The sequence below is a fragment of the Dipodomys merriami genome, unplaced genomic scaffold, assembly GCF_024711535.1.
Source record: "Dipodomys merriami isolate MVZ:Mamm:240054 unplaced genomic scaffold, mDipMer1.0.p SCAF_16, whole genome shotgun sequence".
Lineage (NCBI taxonomy): Eukaryota > Metazoa > Chordata > Mammalia > Rodentia > Heteromyidae > Dipodomys > Dipodomys merriami.
This window is the reverse complement of record NW_027202937.1, coordinates 35,747,992-35,767,634: the sequence shown is the minus strand read 5'-3', so window position 1 is coordinate 35,767,634 and position 19,643 is coordinate 35,747,992. Positions and strand designations below refer to the sequence as shown.

At 37.5% G+C, this 19,643-nt stretch overlaps 1 protein-coding gene across 8 annotated transcripts in view; it reads right to left on the bottom strand.

Moving 5' to 3' along the window:
- Exoc2 (exocyst complex component 2) overlaps positions 1 to 19,643 on the bottom strand; it is a 189,500-nt gene that overhangs the window by 76,029 nt on the left and 93,828 nt on the right. For all 8 annotated transcript variants that reach the window (XM_070024715.1, XM_070024722.1, XM_070024716.1 and 5 more), the window contains 9 exons: positions 17,904 to 17,969; positions 17,623 to 17,780; positions 17,115 to 17,236; positions 15,717 to 15,778; positions 11,387 to 11,467; positions 10,166 to 10,225; positions 9,482 to 9,543; positions 7,761 to 7,827; positions 2,460 to 2,576 (listed from right to left, as the gene is read on the bottom strand). In XM_070024715.1, coding sequence (XP_069880816.1) covers positions 2,460 to 2,576; positions 7,761 to 7,827; positions 9,482 to 9,543; positions 10,166 to 10,225; positions 11,387 to 11,467; positions 15,717 to 15,778; positions 17,115 to 17,236; positions 17,623 to 17,780; positions 17,904 to 17,969 — 795 coding nt within the window. The remainder of the gene's footprint in view (positions 1 to 2,459; positions 2,577 to 7,760; positions 7,828 to 9,481; positions 9,544 to 10,165; positions 10,226 to 11,386; positions 11,468 to 15,716; positions 15,779 to 17,114; positions 17,237 to 17,622; positions 17,781 to 17,903; positions 17,970 to 19,643) is intronic.

The following is a 19,643-nucleotide window of genomic DNA, read 5'->3' as shown; positions in this document are numbered from 1 at the left end:
CTGAAATCAGCTCTGCATTTAAACTACATCTTGATACCACTGGGCTTCAATGGTTCAAAGACAGCTCTGAACAGGGATGTTTACATATCTCCAAGGACAACCAGAACAGTCTCTTTGCATCTATATAGCTCTCTACTCTTAGGCTAGGCCCCTTTGAATCCTGAGTCTGCTTTAACTCTTGCGCTATGTGTGTGTGTGTGTGTGTGTGTGTGTGTGTGTGTGTGTGTGTGTGTGTGTGTGTGTGTGTGTGTGTGTGTGTGTGTGTGTGTGTGTGTGTGTGTGTGTGTGTGTGTGTGTGTGTGTGTGTGTGTGTGTGTGTGTGTGTGTGTGTGTGTATGTGTGTGTATGAATATGTGTGTGTGTATGTGTGTGTGTATTATTATGAACTATATTGTATATTCTGAGTTAATATAAGAATTAAGATTGTAATAAAAGAATCTGTATTGCCAATGGCTTAAGTTATTAAATGATCTCAGTAGTATTTCTCATATTAATGCCAAGGAAATTGATGCAGCTTACTAATTTTTTGTTAGTCAATAAATTCTGACAGTGAAAAGACACCAGTATGTCAGGATCCTACCTTTCTGAGACAGTGTGCTAGAGCAAGTATGCATACTGACTCTCTGTGTGCTGTGATTCTTTTTTAGATGCCTATACAACTATTTGTCATTGGGAAATGGAATTATGAAATGTAACTGCAGTTGAAATATTTTTCCTTTAATGCAAGAACTATTTTATTTACTTGACACCATGAAGAGAATAAAATTGACACATAATAGGATCAGCACAAATCTAAATGTCATTTACTGATTATTCATTTAAACTACAACTGGCTAATAACAAAATACTGACAATGGTCAATTTCAAGAAATCCAGCTCCTCAATGGGTAAAAGAAGTCCACTATTTATTCTAAGTCATACCTCCATATCCTTCAAATTATTTTTGTTTCTCAAAAATGATTTGGAAAAGGACTGGAAAGGATACCAAAAAAACTTGTTTAATGTCAATTTAATTTTCTTTCTTAATGATATAAACTGATAATTTCTATTTATTATTTCATAAAACCTAGAGAAAATAAAACTTTATTATATACAATCTTTAATCATCTTATACTTTTTAAGTGACATAATTTCTTCAATGAATATATTCATATCACTACTGTCATTGTATAAAAACAAAGTGTCCACTTTTACAAACAGTAACTTGGACAACATCCTACAGTTCTCAACAACCAAATTTTCTGAAAATAAACTAGACATTGGCCCTAACATTTTAAGTCACAACATTTCTCATCAGGATGATTAATCTTTACAAAAAGGCAGGAAAACAAGACCAAGCCACCCACTCTGACATTTTCATTCTTTGAAACAAGAAATCCTACTCTAGTTTGTGAACTGGAATCATCATTTATAAACCTATGTAATCTACCAGAGTAAACTTTATGACTAACAAGATTAATATGATTCTCTGGACTGAGAAAAGTGTACTGACATTAAAAAGTACTTAGAGCATAGTTTTACTCAGAAATCTGATAAACTTTTGCCAGGGCCCAACTAACCTTTAATAACTTCATTTTTTCCTTTTCTGTTTACTTGACAAAATATATAAATGAGAAAACATTATTATAAACCACTCCATTAATGCTACAAGGACTCAATTTGCCTCAAAGAGAGTGGGGAAGATATATGTCCTGTCAGATGCTAACCATCCTGTAGCTGCTGTGAGCTGGGCATACTGAGTGTGGAGGGTGGGGTGAAATGCTGGAGAAGTACATAAGTGCACATGCTCATGTACCTAAAAAGTATAATAAAATCATTCCTGTTGTCAACATGGAGAGGAAGAGAAGTAGGAGAGATAAGGTGTGGAACAGCAGAAAGAGGTCTGTCTGCTGGCTCAGAACGTTTGATTCTGTTTGCATTTAAAAGAATCTGTAATGAGTCAACTCAGGGATAAATGATTCTTAAACATTTAAGCCAGTGGCTCACATCTGTAATACTAGCTACTCAGGAGGCTGAGATCTGAGGATCATGGTTCAAAGCTAGCCTGGGCAGGAAAAGTCTGTGGGACTCTTATCTCCAATTAACCACCAGAAAACTGGAAGTAGCACTGTGACTCAAGTGGTAGAGTGCTTGCCTTGAGCTAAAGAGCTCAAGGACAGTGCCCAGGCCCAGAGTTAAAGCAATATTTAAGCTTGATGTTTTTTCTTCCCTCACTTTTAAATAGCTTAGCTAGGGAATAACCAGTTCCATCTTGAGAAAGCTTTTTTTCAGAGCAAAGCAGAGTATTCAATTAAAAATTCAAGGTAAGAACAGAGAAAGCAATCTAATACAGGATAGGTCAGGAGGAAAGGAAATGGGCATGAGTAAAGCAAGCACAAGAAGGCAAAAAAAATGAATGTTGAGAAAACAGCTAGAAAACTATATTAGTAAAACAACCACTTTGTCCATCTAATACTTACCTGTGTAATTTTTTCTATTCCCTGGAAGTTGTGCTTTTCAAAATGTTCCACTATATTTAAAAAGGTGCGGCGTTCTAGATAACAGCAATTACTCAGAACTATCAAAAGTCGCTGTTCCTAGAAACAAAACAAAGCTTCAGGAAACTGTATTTATAGTAACACATGGTAAGTACAACAGATAAACCTGATAATATATTAGGTTTAATTATACGCTCTTGCCCTTTGAAATCAATATTCAAGGCTCTGCCATTCTCTTTCTCATATATATTATAAAAATACTATACAGAGGGTTTACAGTTACATGAGTAGGGTAATGAGTACATTTACTACCGAGCACTGTTGCCTCCTCCTTTGTTTTTCCCCTACCATCCCTTTCCTTTCTACCTCCCCAAGTCCTCCCTCCGCCAAAACCCCAAAATTGAAAAGTTTGTTTTTAACATAGTGTCTTGTACTTCTCATTGTTACAATGGGTCAACCTGTATCCTTATTTAAGCATTTTGTTATATCCCTTCCCCTCCCCAAATTATAAAAATGTATATACAAGCTGCAGGACACCGGAATCAAATACAGTAAAAACAGGGGTTATACTGTAGGGGAAGAAAGCTCTACCATTATTGGCTGCTTCTTCAACATAGGCAGAAATGATACAATTCTATTATTCCACTAACTGTTCATTATTACATAATACACTGAAGAGTCAATCAGCAGCTGGTAGTTAGCCCAGTGCTAAGCACTTGCCTAGCATGAAACAGGCCATAGGGTCAATCCCCAGCACTATCTCAAAAAAAAAAAAAAAAGTAAAATGTTACCTTTAATAATTTATGTATACATGTGGACATTTTATAAAACTAATTATATATAGAACAAGTTAGAACATAGGTTATAAATTTTTCAAAACTTCAAAGAATTATATTGACAAATTATCTGTTTGATGGGTTCCTTTAGAAGCTTTAGGCCTGTAATAATTTATTTTGTACTCAGTAACAGCCTTCTCCAATGATTAGTCACTGAGGTCTAAGGACTCTTCCACATGAAGTGTCAATCTCTTCTTGCTCCTTCATCCTCCATGGTCCAAGCCACCTAAAATAACATCTTATAAAAATTTTATAAGACCTTATATTGGTAAAAACAAAATTCCTTTATTTTTGTAAGAAATATTTCTGTGAGTAAGATTCCATGAAAGACCCACAGAAGCTCCGGTCTGTCCTCAAACAGTTGAGGGTGTTCTCTGGAACAGCTGATTTATCCAGGGCTTTCAGTCAAGATCCCTGACTACAGCTAAGATAAAACCTCTTTCCAGGAAAAGGTCTCACCCATCCTTGGCTCATTCTTGCTGTAGAGAATCAAAATAACTTATAATAGAGTACTCCTAGATAGAAAATGTAGAAATAAACAGGTACCTATCCATTGAGATAAGTGGACTAAATATAAATGAAAGTATATTAAGTCAATTATCAAGCAAATCTTCTATCTCCCAATAATTACTTAGTTCAGCAAAATTTCCAAAGACTTTTTAACTTTATTGTCTATCTTTATATCTTTGTTCAAAATGTTAGTATTTTTATTTCTAGTAGGGTGGAAACTAGTTGTGCACTTTTTGGCAATCAACAAATAGGAGTAAAAGGTCAAGAATTACACTTGCTGCACATTGTGTCCCACAACCTTCATTCCCAGCTATTCAAGAGGGAGAGAAAGGAGGAACAAGGTTATAAGATAGTCTGAACAAAAGCACAATATTATCAGAAAGAAAGAAAGAGAGAATGAGAGGGAAGAGAGAGAGAGAGAGAGAGAGAGAGAGAGAGAGAGAGAGAGAGAGAGAGAGAGAGAGAGAGAAAGAAAGAAAGAAAGAAAGAAAGAAAGAAAGAAAGAAAGAAAGAAAGAAAGAAAGAAAGAAAGAAAGAAAGAAAGAAAGAAAGAAAGGGTTGGGGAGAGAGGGGGAGAGAGGGAGAGAGGGAGGGAAGGAAGGAAAGAAGGAAAGAAAGGAAGGAGGAAAAGAGAAAAAGAGGGAAGGAGGGAAGGAAAGAAAAGAAAGCTTAAACAAGCCAGGACTTAGTGACTCCTGCTACTTGAGAGGTTGAGTGGAATGATCAGTTTGAGGCCAGCCCAGGCAAAAAAGTTCCTGATAAAATATGCTGAAAATAAGCAACAAAACCAGGATTGGAGGCAAGGTTCACATGGTAGAAAGTCTGCCTAGCAAGCATAAGGCCCTGAGTTCAAACTCTAGTACTGCCACAAAGAAAAATTTGTATGTTCAAGTAAATGAAAGGTTGTTATTGGCCCTGAATTAATCTATGGCTAGGAAACAAGCTGATGGAGTGATAGGTGCAAAATATCCCATTTCCTAATTTAGGGAATGAACAGTAGGAAAAACAATGAAAAGAAGGCATGATGAAGCAGTATTTACCTTTTTGTTCCCAGGTCTGGTATTTCCAGTAAGCGGGACAATTCATCAACCACCCTACAATGCTACACTCCTCAAAACTGTTGATTAGTTTCAAATTAATCCTTTATTACTTTTTAATCCTGGTGAGCAAATTCAACAGTGATACTCACTAGATACTATTTTGAATTTGCAGGTGGGGACAAGAGGGAAAAACTGAGAGTGAGAGAAGGTGACACTGTCCAAAAGGATATGTACTCCATCTGACTTATCTGATTTATGTAACAGAAACCCTTCTGAAGATCACCTTAGTAACAATAAAGAGAGCAAGGGGAGGGGTGACATTGTCCAAAAAACTATGTACTCACTACTTGACTTATGTAACTGTAACCCTATTTATATAAAGGTGATGTACAACACCTTTATAGCAATAAATAAATAAAAAGGTCAAACCTCCTTATATAGCCCAGTGAGCCTGTGATGTCTGCTATGTCCTGTAAGTTCTCTTAATTTTCCCAAAGTAATATGTGTTGTTCTTCTCCCAAAACAGATCACTACTGAATGATCTTACTCTTAGAAGGTTATTTCTTTGCCTCAAATCTAACCATTCAGCTGAAATAAACATGGAAAGAACAAATAAGCAGCACAATTCATTCTTTAAACTGGAGTTGTTAATCAGAGGTCCTGTCGCACTTGAATAGAGTTTATTTGACAGTAAGGATATAGGCCAACATCCTGTAGCACTTCAGAAGAAAAGCAGGTCTGGTGTTACTCTTCCTGAATATAAGAGGACAGTGAGGTTCTTTTTCTTCCCATGCCACGCAGGCCTGACTAACTAAATCTCCTCACCCTCATCATATCTGGATACCAGAGACCCTGGGGAGATTTGAATATCCCAAGATCTACTAAGGCATTTTGTGATGGGGAGAAATCAGACAGTCAGGCAGTACATGGCAAATTCTGGGTGGCTGCTGAAAGGATGCTTATTGTGGAACAGTAGAGAGCTATGACCTGAACTGTGGTCAGTTTGTTTACGCTTGCTTACTGAGGGACAGGCTATACAAACGGGAGCCCATTATCACTTTCCTTATCTCTAGCTAGTAGATGGCTCCAAGTCTCTGGCCTTCAACTCAATTGCTTTAGCTTTCTTTGTCCTAGGCTTAGAGAAGGGTTGGCTTAAGCTCAGCACCAAGCTCCTTAGCTCCTGCTTCTATAGGAGAAGCTGGCCATAGAAATACACTTACGTCCAGGCCCATTACACTTTCATGGTTTTTCATGGCCACTGACCCTTCTGGGCCTTTGACCTGCCAGCATATTTTACTTCATACTCCTTAACCCTAACCTAGGAATGCCAGTCCATCCGAATTCCTTATTTTTACGATTATTCCTTTGCAGAAAAACCAAGGTTTTCTACTTGTAAACTATTAACTACTCTACCTCTATTCTTAACTACTGTTACCTCCAATATTGATTTTAGCTATTCTTTCTATCTTCTAGGGCAGACCCTGAAGTCTCATGGTTGACTGTTTTCACTGACAGCAGAGTGCCCAAGCTAGAGTTTGAGATCCCAGGTCAAGGAGGAGGCTAGAAAGCATGTGACACCCACTGTGCTGCTTAGCATGTGGGAACCAGCTCCTTCCCATTCCCTTAACCCAAACCACATTTGACTGAAGAACAGATCCCTTTTCTGTTGAACATTTCTTCTCCCTGTCCACTGTCCACAGACAAGAAATACTGCTGCAGCTCCAGGCCAGCACATGTATAAGAGTTTATGAGACTCCACCTCAACCAATGGCTGAGCAAGGGAATGCACGTCTGTTATCCCAGCTTCAAGGGAAGCACAATGGTTGATCAAAGTGATATATACCTGTCATCCTCAGCAACACAGGGAAAGCGCAGTAGGAGGATCACAGCACAGGCTGGCTTGGGCATGTGTGACACCCTATCTCAAAAATCACCATTGCAGCTGGGTACCAGTGGTTCATGCTTGTAATTCTTAGCTATGTAGGAGGCTGAGATCTGAGAATCACAGTTCAGAGCAAGTCCAAGTAGGAAATTCCATGAGACTATTTAATCTCAAATTAACCACCAAAAAGGCATTGGTGGAGCCATGACTGAAGTGGTAGGGTACCAGCCTTTCACAAAAAAACTAAGGGACAGTTCTCAGTCCTAGCGTGCACATGTGCATGTACACACACACACACACACACACACACACACACACACACACCCATCATAAAGATAGGCTGGACACACACACACACACACACACACACACACACACACACACCCATCATAAAGATAGGCTGGACACACACACACACACACACACACACACACACACACACACACACACACACACACACACACACACACACACACACACACACACACACACACACACACACACACACACACACACACACACACACACACACACACACACACCATCATAAAGATAGGCTGGAGGATGGCCCAAATGACAGAAGACCTACTTAATGAGTGCAAGGCCCAGAGTTCAATCCCCAATATTGCTTAAAAAAGGAAAAGCAGATCTCTGGCTAAAGAGACAAAGACTCAGAAAATACCCTTGTTCCTGCCTTCTCCCTCATTCATCAAGGCAACTTCCAGTTCCTGGTAACACAAGGGCCATCTTTTACTCAAGATTCTGCACAGAAGTGGTGAATGCATGGGTCCACTTAAAATAAAACTCCAGCTGAAGAATCTCAGGTGAGGCATTCACCTAAATTTTGCTTTACTAAAATTTTCACATGCCCTAGCAGAGCTTCAAGCTATACAGCAGAATTTCAGAGTACAGTTATGATAAGATGCTCAGAATGTATTAAAAGTGATTTAGGCTGATTTATAAAGTAGCTATTAATTTCAAAATGAAAGATTTTACTTTCTAACTTCTTACTTACAGAATTCAAGCTGAAGTCTTCATGGATACTTCCAAACAAATCAGGAGAAGAAACATCCATAGAAAGACTGAATATAAAAACAAAGAATATTTACAATTAAAACTACAACTTAAAATGAATAAATTATATATATATACACACACACATATATCTATATATTTGAAGTTAAAATATTTTAACCAGGTGTTGGTGACTCATGCCTATAATCCTAGCTATTAAGGAAACTAAGATTGTAGGATCAAGGTTTGAAACTATCCTTGACAGAAAAGTCCTCAATACCTTACATCCCCAATTTGATAGCAAAATGCCATAATGTCATACTGGAAGCATAACTCAGGTAGTAGAACATCAGCCATGAGCAAGCAAGCCTAGTGAGAGCACAGGCTTTGCGTTCAAATCACTGTACCAACACAAACACACAAACGTGCGTGCGCGCGCGCACACACACACACACACACTTTTTTAAAAAAAATATTACATAGCCTTCTATATGTTTTCTTATATATAGCAATTAATAGCTCAAAGAAGCTACTGTGTAGTACCTTTCAACCTGGACCATATAAAATTTTCTTTTGGATCTTCATTAAACTTAAAAAAAAAAAAATGAGGATGCCAGGCGCCAGTGGCTCACGCCTGTAATCCTAGCTACTCAGGAAGCTCAGATCTGAGGATCACAGTTCAAAGCCAGTCGGGGCAGGAAAGTCTGTGAGACTCTTATCTCCAATAAACCACTAGAAAACCGGAAGTGGTACTGTGGCTCAAGTGGTAGAGCACTCGCCTTGAGCTGAAGAGCTTAGGGACAGTGCCCAGGCCCAGAGTTCCAGCCCCACGACCAAAAAAACCCCAACAACAATAACAACAACAAAAATCAGCAAAGAGGAAAATGTAAAAAAAAAAAAATACTGAATTACTTAAAATGCTTCAAATAATTAAATTTTTTAAAAAATCTATCAGAAGTTTTAACTCATTTCATTCTGGGGATGGTAGTAGGGTAAGTGGTCTAACACTTAAGCCATTCTTCTTACTCATTTTTGCTTTAGTTTCTTTTTAATATAGTCTTGCTGTTGCCAGGGCTGGTCTGGCACTTTGATCCTCTCATATCTATACCTCTCAAGTAACTGAGAATACAGGAATGTACCATAACACTTAGCTTATATTTGAGCACTGGTACAATTCCCTAGTGCCACAAGTAGAAAAGCCTCAACTAGGAGCTGTATAGTTATTATTTTATATTTTTATTGTTATTTAAAGGTGATGTAATGAGGTGTTACTGTTTCATAAGTCAGGTAATGAGCAAATTTCTTTTTCAGTGGAACTGTATATTAAATCTTCTACTTTATTATTGAGAAGTCTTATTCTTTTGGATACTTAGTAAACTATTTATTTGTTCAGTGTCCAATATGGCTCTAGTAAGGCTAAGGGAAATTCATTAAAGGTCAGTGATCTCTCTCTGTCTCTGAGACAGGGTATACCTGGGCTGGGCTGGAATGGACAATTCTCCTGCCTCCAACTCCCACAGCAACACCCCAACCCACCTTCTACTTCCTTGCACCCTGAGTCACACCCTGAGTACTGACACTATAGGCCTGTGCCACCGCATAGGCAAGATTTGGGGGTTGTTTATTGGTGGGGCTGGGTATCAAACCTAGGGCCTTGGACATACTGGGCAAGTACTCTACTGTGGAGCTACACTTCCAGCCATAGATTTCATTTTTACTTACTGTGTAGTATCTATGTCTGCATCAGGCTTGGTGCTCAATTGTTCCAGACAGTATATAAAAACCTAAGTCAGAAATGGTAAGTCTCAGAATTATAAAGTTTCAGATATTAATCTATTTGGACATTAAAAATTATTTTATATACATTAAAAGGGTAACAAAATACCCTTTAAGTAGCAAGAAGGGTGTGTATCTAGTAAGTGTATGTATATGTATATTCCATATATATATATATATGTATATATATCCCATCAACATATACTACAGTCCTGACAAAAAAACTAAAAGCAGTTATAGTTTGATCAATTATTGAGTTCCTGAATATACTTTAGGAGAAAACCTTTTTTCTTTTATTCACTCAATAACATGCTAGATTTGGTTTCTGTGCATAAAAAGCACTGCTATCAATGAAGAACCGTTATGCTCTAGATTAAATATCAACAATTAATTATCATTTTACCCATGCTGAAAACTAAGGGGAATATGTACTAAGTGTTAGGAGAATAAAAAATGGAAGTACAATATAAATGAACATTCATACTTTGCTAAAGCAAGCAGAAACATATATACTGTGATTTTAAATCCACACTTGATATGTGCTACATATATATTACATATATATTACCAACAGGACTGGTTGGCAGACTAAGACGTCAAACTCTGAGCACCACTGCTTCCAAACAATACCTGCATGATATTGATGCTCAGTTGGCAAACCTCCTCCTGTGTTTTGGGATGCTGAAAGACCTATGAAGAAAAATTTCATTAAAAATTTTCAGCTTTGGTAAGGAAACAAAACTTTTGCTTTTGAACTTAGATATAAGGCACTAACTGCTTTAAATGGACCCATTATTATAAAGAGTAAACCCACAGGGGCACTTGTGGTGACTGACAACACTAGGGCAATCACCACTATAAACACAAAGTCCCTGCATTAGTGCTCTGTCCACAACTCCTGGACACACCTGTCACCTTGCCTCAGTCTACCTTGGAATTACAATGTTTGTGAAATGGATATGCAATGAGAGACCAAAAAACGAAAATAAAACAGAACAAAACTTTGTTCAACAATGACTCAGACTTACTTATATAATTATAGTAAGTGAAGTAAGCCAGGCCCAAGGAAACATAGGTCCCATGGTTTCCCTTATTTGCAATAACTAGTACATGTGTAGGACAGGCAGAAAAGGCCAAAAGCTATGTACATATGACCATCTAAGATAATGTTAAGCAAAATGAACCCCAAGATAGGGACACAAATATCTTTTTTCTTTCTTGCTATTGTTTCTAACGTATTTATAATGTACCATATGATTTTTTTGTTGCTTTGTATGTTCCTCCCCCACAGTATAACCCCTGTTTTCATTGTATTTAATGTTGGTGCCCTGCATCTTATATATACACTTCTCTAATTCGGGGAGGTGAAGGGAAAAAACAAAATGCCTAAATAAGGACACAGGTTGACCCATTGTAACAATGAGATGTTCAAAACACTATGTTGAAAATAAACTCTACAACTTCAGTGGGGGGGAGTGGGGAGATGGTGTTGGGGGGATAGTTGTGGAGGTGAGAGGGAAAGGATGGTAGGGGGAAAAGAAAGGAGGAGGCAACAATGCTCAATAGGAAATGTACTCATTACCTTGCTCATGTAACTGTAACCCCTCTGTACAGCATTTTTTACGATAGAAAACGTGTGTATATAATATATAAATATATATACATACACACACACACACACACACACACACACACACACACATATATATATATATATATATATATATATATATATATATATATATATATATATATATATATTATACACAATGACTCAGAATTTCACAACTAGGATTCCCAAGGAAGTGCTTCTCAGGACTCTCAGGTAGGTGGAAATGAATGGAAACTTACACTGGCTTCTCCAGGCTTGCACTCCAGAACATCTTTCAGTGACTGCAGGGAATGCAGGATACAATGCTCAAACTGACATGGCTGAGGGAAAAACAATGACAAACAAAAATTAAAATAAACTAAAACTTAGTTTCAGCTAAGCAGGCAGTGAATGCCCATCAAAAAATAAAAATATTGCTCTTTAATTCAAAACTATACAATGGCTATTAAGATATAGCCATTGAAGTTAGTATGGCCAAACATTCTAAATTTTCCAGATTTGTGAGAAGTAACAGTGATACAAATAACCTGACAAGTATCCTGAAATCAGTGATTTGGGGATGTGCACAGGATTTACACTTAATTATTGTTGATAATTATGAACTGAAGGATGTGCAAGATCTTTAAGTCAAATATGTCACTGTAGTTATTTACTATATGTAATAAGTCAGAAAAGGAAACTTGAAAATAAGTCCAACCAATGATACCTCAAGATAAGCTTAACTGTATCCTAATATGATCAGAAGGTTAAACTTCCTATGTTGAAATTTCTTAGCTCTATGTAGTATAACATGAGAGTGAGTGAGACAGGTAAAGATTCCATTAAGAGCTTATTCTAGGTGGTGAAGACAAATAGGGAAATCACAATCAAAATTAGTATGAAAAATAAACTGCACTAGCAAAATGCAATATGCATCATGAAGAAAAAAAGTGAAACTAGGGGAAAAAAAGGTACTGAAGAGGGATCTATTCTATATAGGTCACAAGAACATGGAAGTTGAAGCTAATAGGGAGTGAAGGAAGTAAGAAACCACAAGGATGGAGGGGCCACAAAGGGAAGTTAGCCAAAACTTCAGGAAATGAGCATGGATGCCAGAGATGGGGTTAGGAACCTGAAATTTGTTCAAGGGACACTAGAGAAGGGGAAGATCAGTGTTTAACCAACCAGCTATATGCCAAACATCTAGAGTGAGAACTTCTCCTCAACATACATATCCGTTTTTCCTGTAAGGTTGGGGGGAAAAATAAAGGCAATGACATCTGTCTCTGTATTTAAAAAGTCAAATCTATTTTCTGCCCAATAAGTCTTGAATTTAGGTAAAATAGTGCCTGGACTTCAATGTCATCTTACTACTGCATTTTGAAGTCACCAGAAGTCCTATATAGAATATTTATAAGAGAATATTTATAAGAGGAGATAGTGTATAAGATAAAATACTTTAGAGTCATTACTACTCATCAGTGCCCAGTATGTGTATTGCTTTATCCATAACACTACCATAAAGACAAAAAAGTATACAAGATGACATTATTCATATGACCTGTCTTTCTTACTAAGGACAAAAATGTAAGATATTAGAACACAACAAAAACTATAATATCAAGACTAAATCCAGATTTCAACTGTGGATATTAATGTTTATTTATGTCCATTGGATTTCCTGTACTAAGATTAAACTAGTCTTTAAAATTTTTATACCACATCAACAGAGTGATAAGACAAGGAATACTGGAAAGCTCATTCACTAAGCAGTTTCAGCTAAGTAGGGAGTGAATGAAAAAATCTAAGTAACTGCCTTTTCTTCTCAATAGAAACAACTATCTCTGTGTGTTATCGGTGAATCATCCAATTTAGCTGACTACAATAACTTATCAAAATCATCCCAGTTCTTCTGAAAGAAGAAAATTCTAAGAATTATCCAAAAAACAATCTCAACATGAGATGCTTTCCAGTGAGAAGCACCATGGTGAAGGTCTAATCATAAAGATAACACTTCAGCAGAAAGGACAGTCATGGTGACAAAGCTGGAGACCCACCTCCCTCATGTGTAGGAGTGCTTCCCTCTCCCAGTCACAGGGAAGGGATTAATGGTCTTAACCTCATCCCACACAGACTGGATCAGCTTAGATTAAGAAGTCATTGTTCCAAATCTTAAGAATTTTAAATGTTGATCAGGTTAAACTACACAGAGCTGAACTGTAGACTTGTGTTCTATGTTGAGTACCTTCCATGGGCTAAAACACTTAGTAACGGAGTATCAAGCCCAATGTTGGCTTCTTTCTTCACAGGCTGACTAGAAAATGTCTCTGCTAACTCCAGATGAACTACTTCTTGTGAGTTATTTCTTCCCCCTTTCTTTCCTGCACATACTTAATGTGACATGTGTATGTATACAAACATGAAATTATTTTGTGGTTACAACTGCATTAAGATGGTCAAACAAACAAGTTTCTTTAGTAACTATTCCAGTCATTTTCACAGAGGCTGACCTTTGATAACAGGCAAATCAGTAGTCCTGGGTAATGAAGCTCTCAAGATCGCTCAAGCTGGAATGGCACGCACACTGAGGCACTGACCCAAGGACTTAAAGTCAATGTCTGCTTTGTAGTGATGACTGAATATATGTCAGACATTTCTATATGTATATATATATATATATATATATATATATATATAAAGCCATATATCTCTATTTATACAATTAATGAAATAGAACCATGGCAACTCAGACTTAATAACATTTTTGCACAAAACTAATTTGAGGAAAGCTTCATTCACTGGGCATTAAAGTCACCTAATGTCTCATTTCCCACACCTGCCCACACTTGGGGCACATTATTAAATGGATAATGGCCCAAAGACATGTTTTTGTTCTGTCCTTCAAGCTTGCTAATGGTAATCAAGAAAGGCTCTCAGCAATAACGCAAAATTAAGGAATAATCATGATAGCCAAGTTATTACAAGTATTAATTTAACTAAGAAAATTGTTTATGTTACACAAAGTTTTGTAGCTTATACAGCACTTTAGTGCATAGCACCACATTTAATGCTGAGGTAAAACACTGTGAAGCCATGTTGTGCTTTTTTTCAAGAAAACCTGTGTCAAGACTGCAGGGCTTCTATGGGATAGGCTCTGGTACTTAACTCTAACACACTCATCTTGCTCTGTCTAACACTAGGTAACGTGGGCCACAGATTTAGTTCTAGATTTTCTAGTAACTATTTTAGAAAACTAAAGAAAGAAATTTTAACACAATTCATTTAATGCAACATACCAAATATGTAATCAACTTGAAATTAATATTAAGAAGTTGAGGTATTTTACATTTAATTTTTTTATACTGCTGTAAGGTATTGCATAATTATCTCTAAGGAATTAGTGAGTGAATTAACTACAAAACAGTTTTTACTTAAATACAAAAAATTGTGACAGTCAATTTAAATACCCTTTAAATAGAATTATAACACATTTATTAAAAATACTGAACTTCCTGGGCAGTAGTGGTTATTCTAGTTTTCTTTTCTTATATTAGGCAAAATTCAGAAGTTCTTGCTAAGGAAAGACAGAAACTGGAAACAGACACTTGTTCTGCTGAAAAACCTCCATTTCCCAGCCTCTGCTGCTAAGGCTGTAGACATGTGAATACAGTCTGTACAACTATACCTGAGAAAAATGAGCTGTGGTTCATGGGCAGGGTGACCCAGGTAGAAGCCAGTGGCAAAAGGGTGAAAAGACAGAGAAGAATGGGGAGTCCTGGGCACAGGCTGCATGACTGAGCTGTTATGCCAGTGTGAGAGATAAGAAAAAGTGAATCTCTGCTTCATGTAAGGTAACAGGTGACTCACCCACCTACAGGATTGTTGGGCAAACTTGTAAGCCAGGTAAGAAAATATGAAAACTACTTTCAAAGGTATCTGGAAATCCTAAAATTCATCTGAAAAGATGAGGATTGGGGAATGAATCATCACAATGCTAGGTGCTGCCCTACCTATGAAATTATCTGTAGATTGCACTTGTTTTGTTCTTATTTAAACTCAGAGACCACAATATCAGTTCTTTTGTCTCAATTTTATATATCTATATATATATCTATATATATAGATATATAAAATATTCAATTAAGCACAGTGTTGTTGAAAAAACAACACAAGCAAGAGCAGTGACATAGGATGATGATAATTACTCTAAATAAAAACCACTATTTTCACTATTTTTTAAATACCTTATTAGCATTACATAAAAACGATTTTGAGAGGGCTGGGAAGGTAGCTCAGTGGTAGAGTGCTTGCCTTGCATGCATGAGTCCCTGGGTTCAATTTCTAAGCACCACATAAGCAGAAAAAGCCAGAAGTGGCTCAAGTGGTATGGCACTAGCCTTGAGCTGAGGGGCTGAGGGACAGCACCCAGGCCCAGAGTTTAGGCCCCACAACCGCCAAAACAAAAAAAAAAAAGATTTTGAGAAAATCTGTAAGAAGCTTATTTTCTATTCCAGAAACAATTCAGAATTGCACAGCAGAAACCATTCTGTGTTAGTATACATTTAATAATGGAAAATAATTTAAACTTACTAGGGAAGTCAATCCTTCATTATCAACAATCCAGTCCTCCTTTTCAGCTAATCTCTTTATTTCTACAGGAAAACAAGTAAACAAGTATTTTATTATAATCATTGCACCGTAGTTTACAGAGATAAAATTATATAAAGGTCATGTTTTTTAATTATTTATGAAAGTTTGTAAAAAAAATTGGTATAAGGATAGAGCACAATTTTAGTACACTTGAGGCTTTAAAAGTGTACTCTTCACTGTATTTTTCTGCAGGTGAACCCATTGCAACAATGAGACATACAAGTCGTTATGTCGAAAACGAACTTTACAACTTTGGTGGGGGGCAGGAAGAGGGCTGGGTGGGGGGTGGTAAGGGGAAGGATGGGATGGGAAGGGGAAACAAAGGAGGAGGCTACAATGCTTGATAAGAAATGTACTCATTATCTTGCCCGTGTAATTGTAACCCCTCTGTACAGTATTTTCACAATAAAAATAAATAAACAAATAAAAGTGTACTCTTCACTGTATTCTTCTAGTAAAACTGAACAAAAGCTTTTACTGGACAGCCCAATTCTAAGCTAAACTTAACATAAAATAATGTCTTCTTCATATTATCAGGAAGACATGCACATAAGGGCTAATATTTCTTCTTTGAAATTTTTTTTCTTTTTGCTTATGTGGTGCTGAGGAATGGAACCCAGGGCCTCAGGCATGCAAGGCAAGCGCTCTACCACTGAGCCACCTTCCCAGCCCATCTTCCTTGAAAATTTTAAGGAACAATTTAGATTCTCTTCAAATCCCCTCAGCACAATTCTCACTTAGCTAAAGAATTAGCACCTGCCCATAAAATGTGGCAAACTGGCTTAGATTTCTGAGGGGCTTGGGAGAGAGCAAAAAAGTGTCAAAATAAGAAATATCTATAATTTCTTGTAACTATTAAACCACTGCTAATGGTCTTTCTTCCAATTTTACATTGAATTTTTCTATATTAAAAAATTTAAGGAGATGGGAATGTGGCTTAGTGTTAGAATGCTTGCCTGGCATGCATGAAGCCCTGGGTTCAAGACTTCAGTACCACATAAACAGAAAAAGCCAAAATGGCACTCTGGCTCAAGTGGTAGAGTGCTAGCCTTGAGCAAAAGAAGCCAGGGACAGTGCCCAGGGCCCTGAATTCGAGCCCAGCACTGGCAAAAAAATATATTTTTTTTCCAAAAATAAGTTTCATACTTTATGTGAATTTTATATCCTACCTTTTCTACTTATAAACTGCCTTATAGTCTTAAATATTTTCAAATACACTCATCTTAATTTCTGCATCATTTTGCAAAATTTGTTTCAAGGATCTGGAACCTGGAAAGAGGTGATATATTCAGACAACTACTCTCCAGCACATATTATTATCAATTTTCTTTAACAGACCTTCTGCTGTGTGTTGCAATGTGACCATGATACAACGTACACGGAGATCCAAAATAAGGTCCTGAATAATCTGCAGCATGTCATTAGGAATTTCAAGGGCAGTCAATGACTCATAAGTAAGCCTATGGAGCAAACACAATGAAACAAAAGTGAGCAGGTGTGATCTCAAAACAGCTCCCATCATCATTTCCCCATGCTGAACCTATGCCTTAAGCAGCACAGAAGCTATAACATTAAGTTAAAAACAGACAGAATAAGATCATAATTAGGACTATAATGTACCATAATACTGAGCTAAGCAATAGAAATAATGTACATATTAGATGCTGAAAACACCAGTAAAGCTTAGGAGTTTCATTGTTAAAAGACAAGTAAGAAGTAGAGGTAGAGAAGGCAACAGGACAGAGAGGAGGGTTAGGTGAACTTTCATCTTTATTATATACCACACACTGAAGGGGTTAAAAACAACAATGAAAAAATTTATCCTTTTTGTTGTGTCCACATTTACCTTAAGGTCTGGATGACATGTGCAAGCCACTGCCCTGAGAGCTCTGATTTCACCTCCCAGCCTCCATACTGCCTCCCCTCTCCCTCTCGGATGCTGAGGGGCAGCAGAGCTCCACGGATCAGTTTCACAAGAGAATGCATTACTTCCTGTATCATTTTCTAGGAAGTAGAGAAGCAAAATTACATTAAAATGTCATCAGTCTGGTTAAATTAAACAAAAGATATATGTTGTCATTCAAAATCCCTATCCTGTGAGAAAGTAGACACACATAACTAACTTACCTTGAAATCATTTTGTCTTTGCCTTACATTCTTTGATCTTTCGATCTGGCCTGACTTCTCAGCAGTCTTAAAGGTTGAAAAACAAAATAAAACATATTAGCTGTCTTTTAGAAATAATTTCGAAAACTAAGAAATGGTTTAGCACTTCTATGTAAAAACATTGAATATAACTTGATTAAATGAAATGTTTAAATTACATTCATGGTTATATTTAGAAAACCTTTCTTTTTTTTAATTTTATTTTATTTGTGAACATACTGTACTGAGGGGTTACAATTACATGGGCAGGATAATGCGTACATTTCTTACCAAGCATTGCAGCCTCCTCCTTTTGTTTACCCTTCACGTCCCTTCCCAGCCTCCCCCCTCCCCCCCAATCCCAATCCTTCTCCTTCCCCCCCATTCCCCCCCCCCCCGCACCGACGTTGTAAAGCTCGTTTTGGACATGACAACTTGTACTTCTCATTGTTGCAACAGGTCCACCTGTATCCTTAAACAACTGGTTTTTCCCCATCTCCTCCTCAAGTTATACTGACATCAAATATAGTGAAAGCAGGGGTTATACTGTGGGGGAGGGACATACAAAGCAACAAAGAGATAATCTTATAAATGCGTTAGAAACACATGCATGAAAGAAAAAAAACATTAAAATACGTATCTAAGGGTTCATTTTCCTGACATCACATTATCTGACCTTTTCCGCTTGACTCATGCATATACTAGATATTGCAAATAAGGGAAACCATGGGACCTATGCTTCTTTGGGCCTGGCTTACTTCACTTAATATAATTTTTTCCAAACCTTTCCATTTCCTAACAAATGGGGCAATGTCATTCTTTCTGATGGAGGCATAGAATTCCATTGTGTATATATACCACATTTTATTGATCCATTCATCTACTGAGGGGCATCTGGGTTGGTTCCATATCTTAGCTATGGTAAATAATGCTGCAATAAACATTGTTGTGCTGGTAGCTTTAGTGTGGTCTTGTTTGTAAACATTTGGGTAAATGCCCAAAAGTGGGATTGCTGGGTCATAGGGGAGTTCTATGTGAAGTCTTTTGAGGAACCTCCATACTGCTTTCCAAAGTGGTTGAACAAGTTTACATTCCCACCAACAATGAAGTAAGGTTCCTTTCTGTCCACATCCTCTCCAGCATCTGTTGTTGTTAGAGTTCTTGATTTTTGCCGTTCTTAGAAAACCTTTCTTATTTCAACAAGAATTCATCTTTCTAAAACCTTTACATAAAAAGAACTGGGAGAGGGCTGGGAAGGTGGCTCAGTCGTAGAGCGCTTGCCTTGCATGCATGAGGCCCTGGGTTCGATTCCTCAGCACCACATATGCAGAAAAAAAAGCCAGAAGTGGTGCTGTGGCTCAAGTGGTAGAGCACTAGCCTTGAGGTAAAGAGCTGAGGGACAGTGCCCAGGCCCATCCCCCCCCCCAAAAAAAATTAAAAAAACAAAAAAAAGAAGTGGGAGAGGTGGCTCAAGTATAAGCACCTCTTCGGCAAGCTAGAGACTCTCACTTCAATTCCTACCACTAGGCAGGTGTGGGGAGCCAGGAGCCAAAGTCTAAAACCTTTAGGTATATTCCCATAAATAAACTTAAGAATTGGGTGGGGGTGGGGGGGGGCGGGAGGGAGGATGGGAAGGGATGGAAAGGGGAAACAAAGGAGGAGGCTACAATGCTTGATAAGAAATGTACTCATTATCTTGCCCATGTAACCCCTCTGTACAGT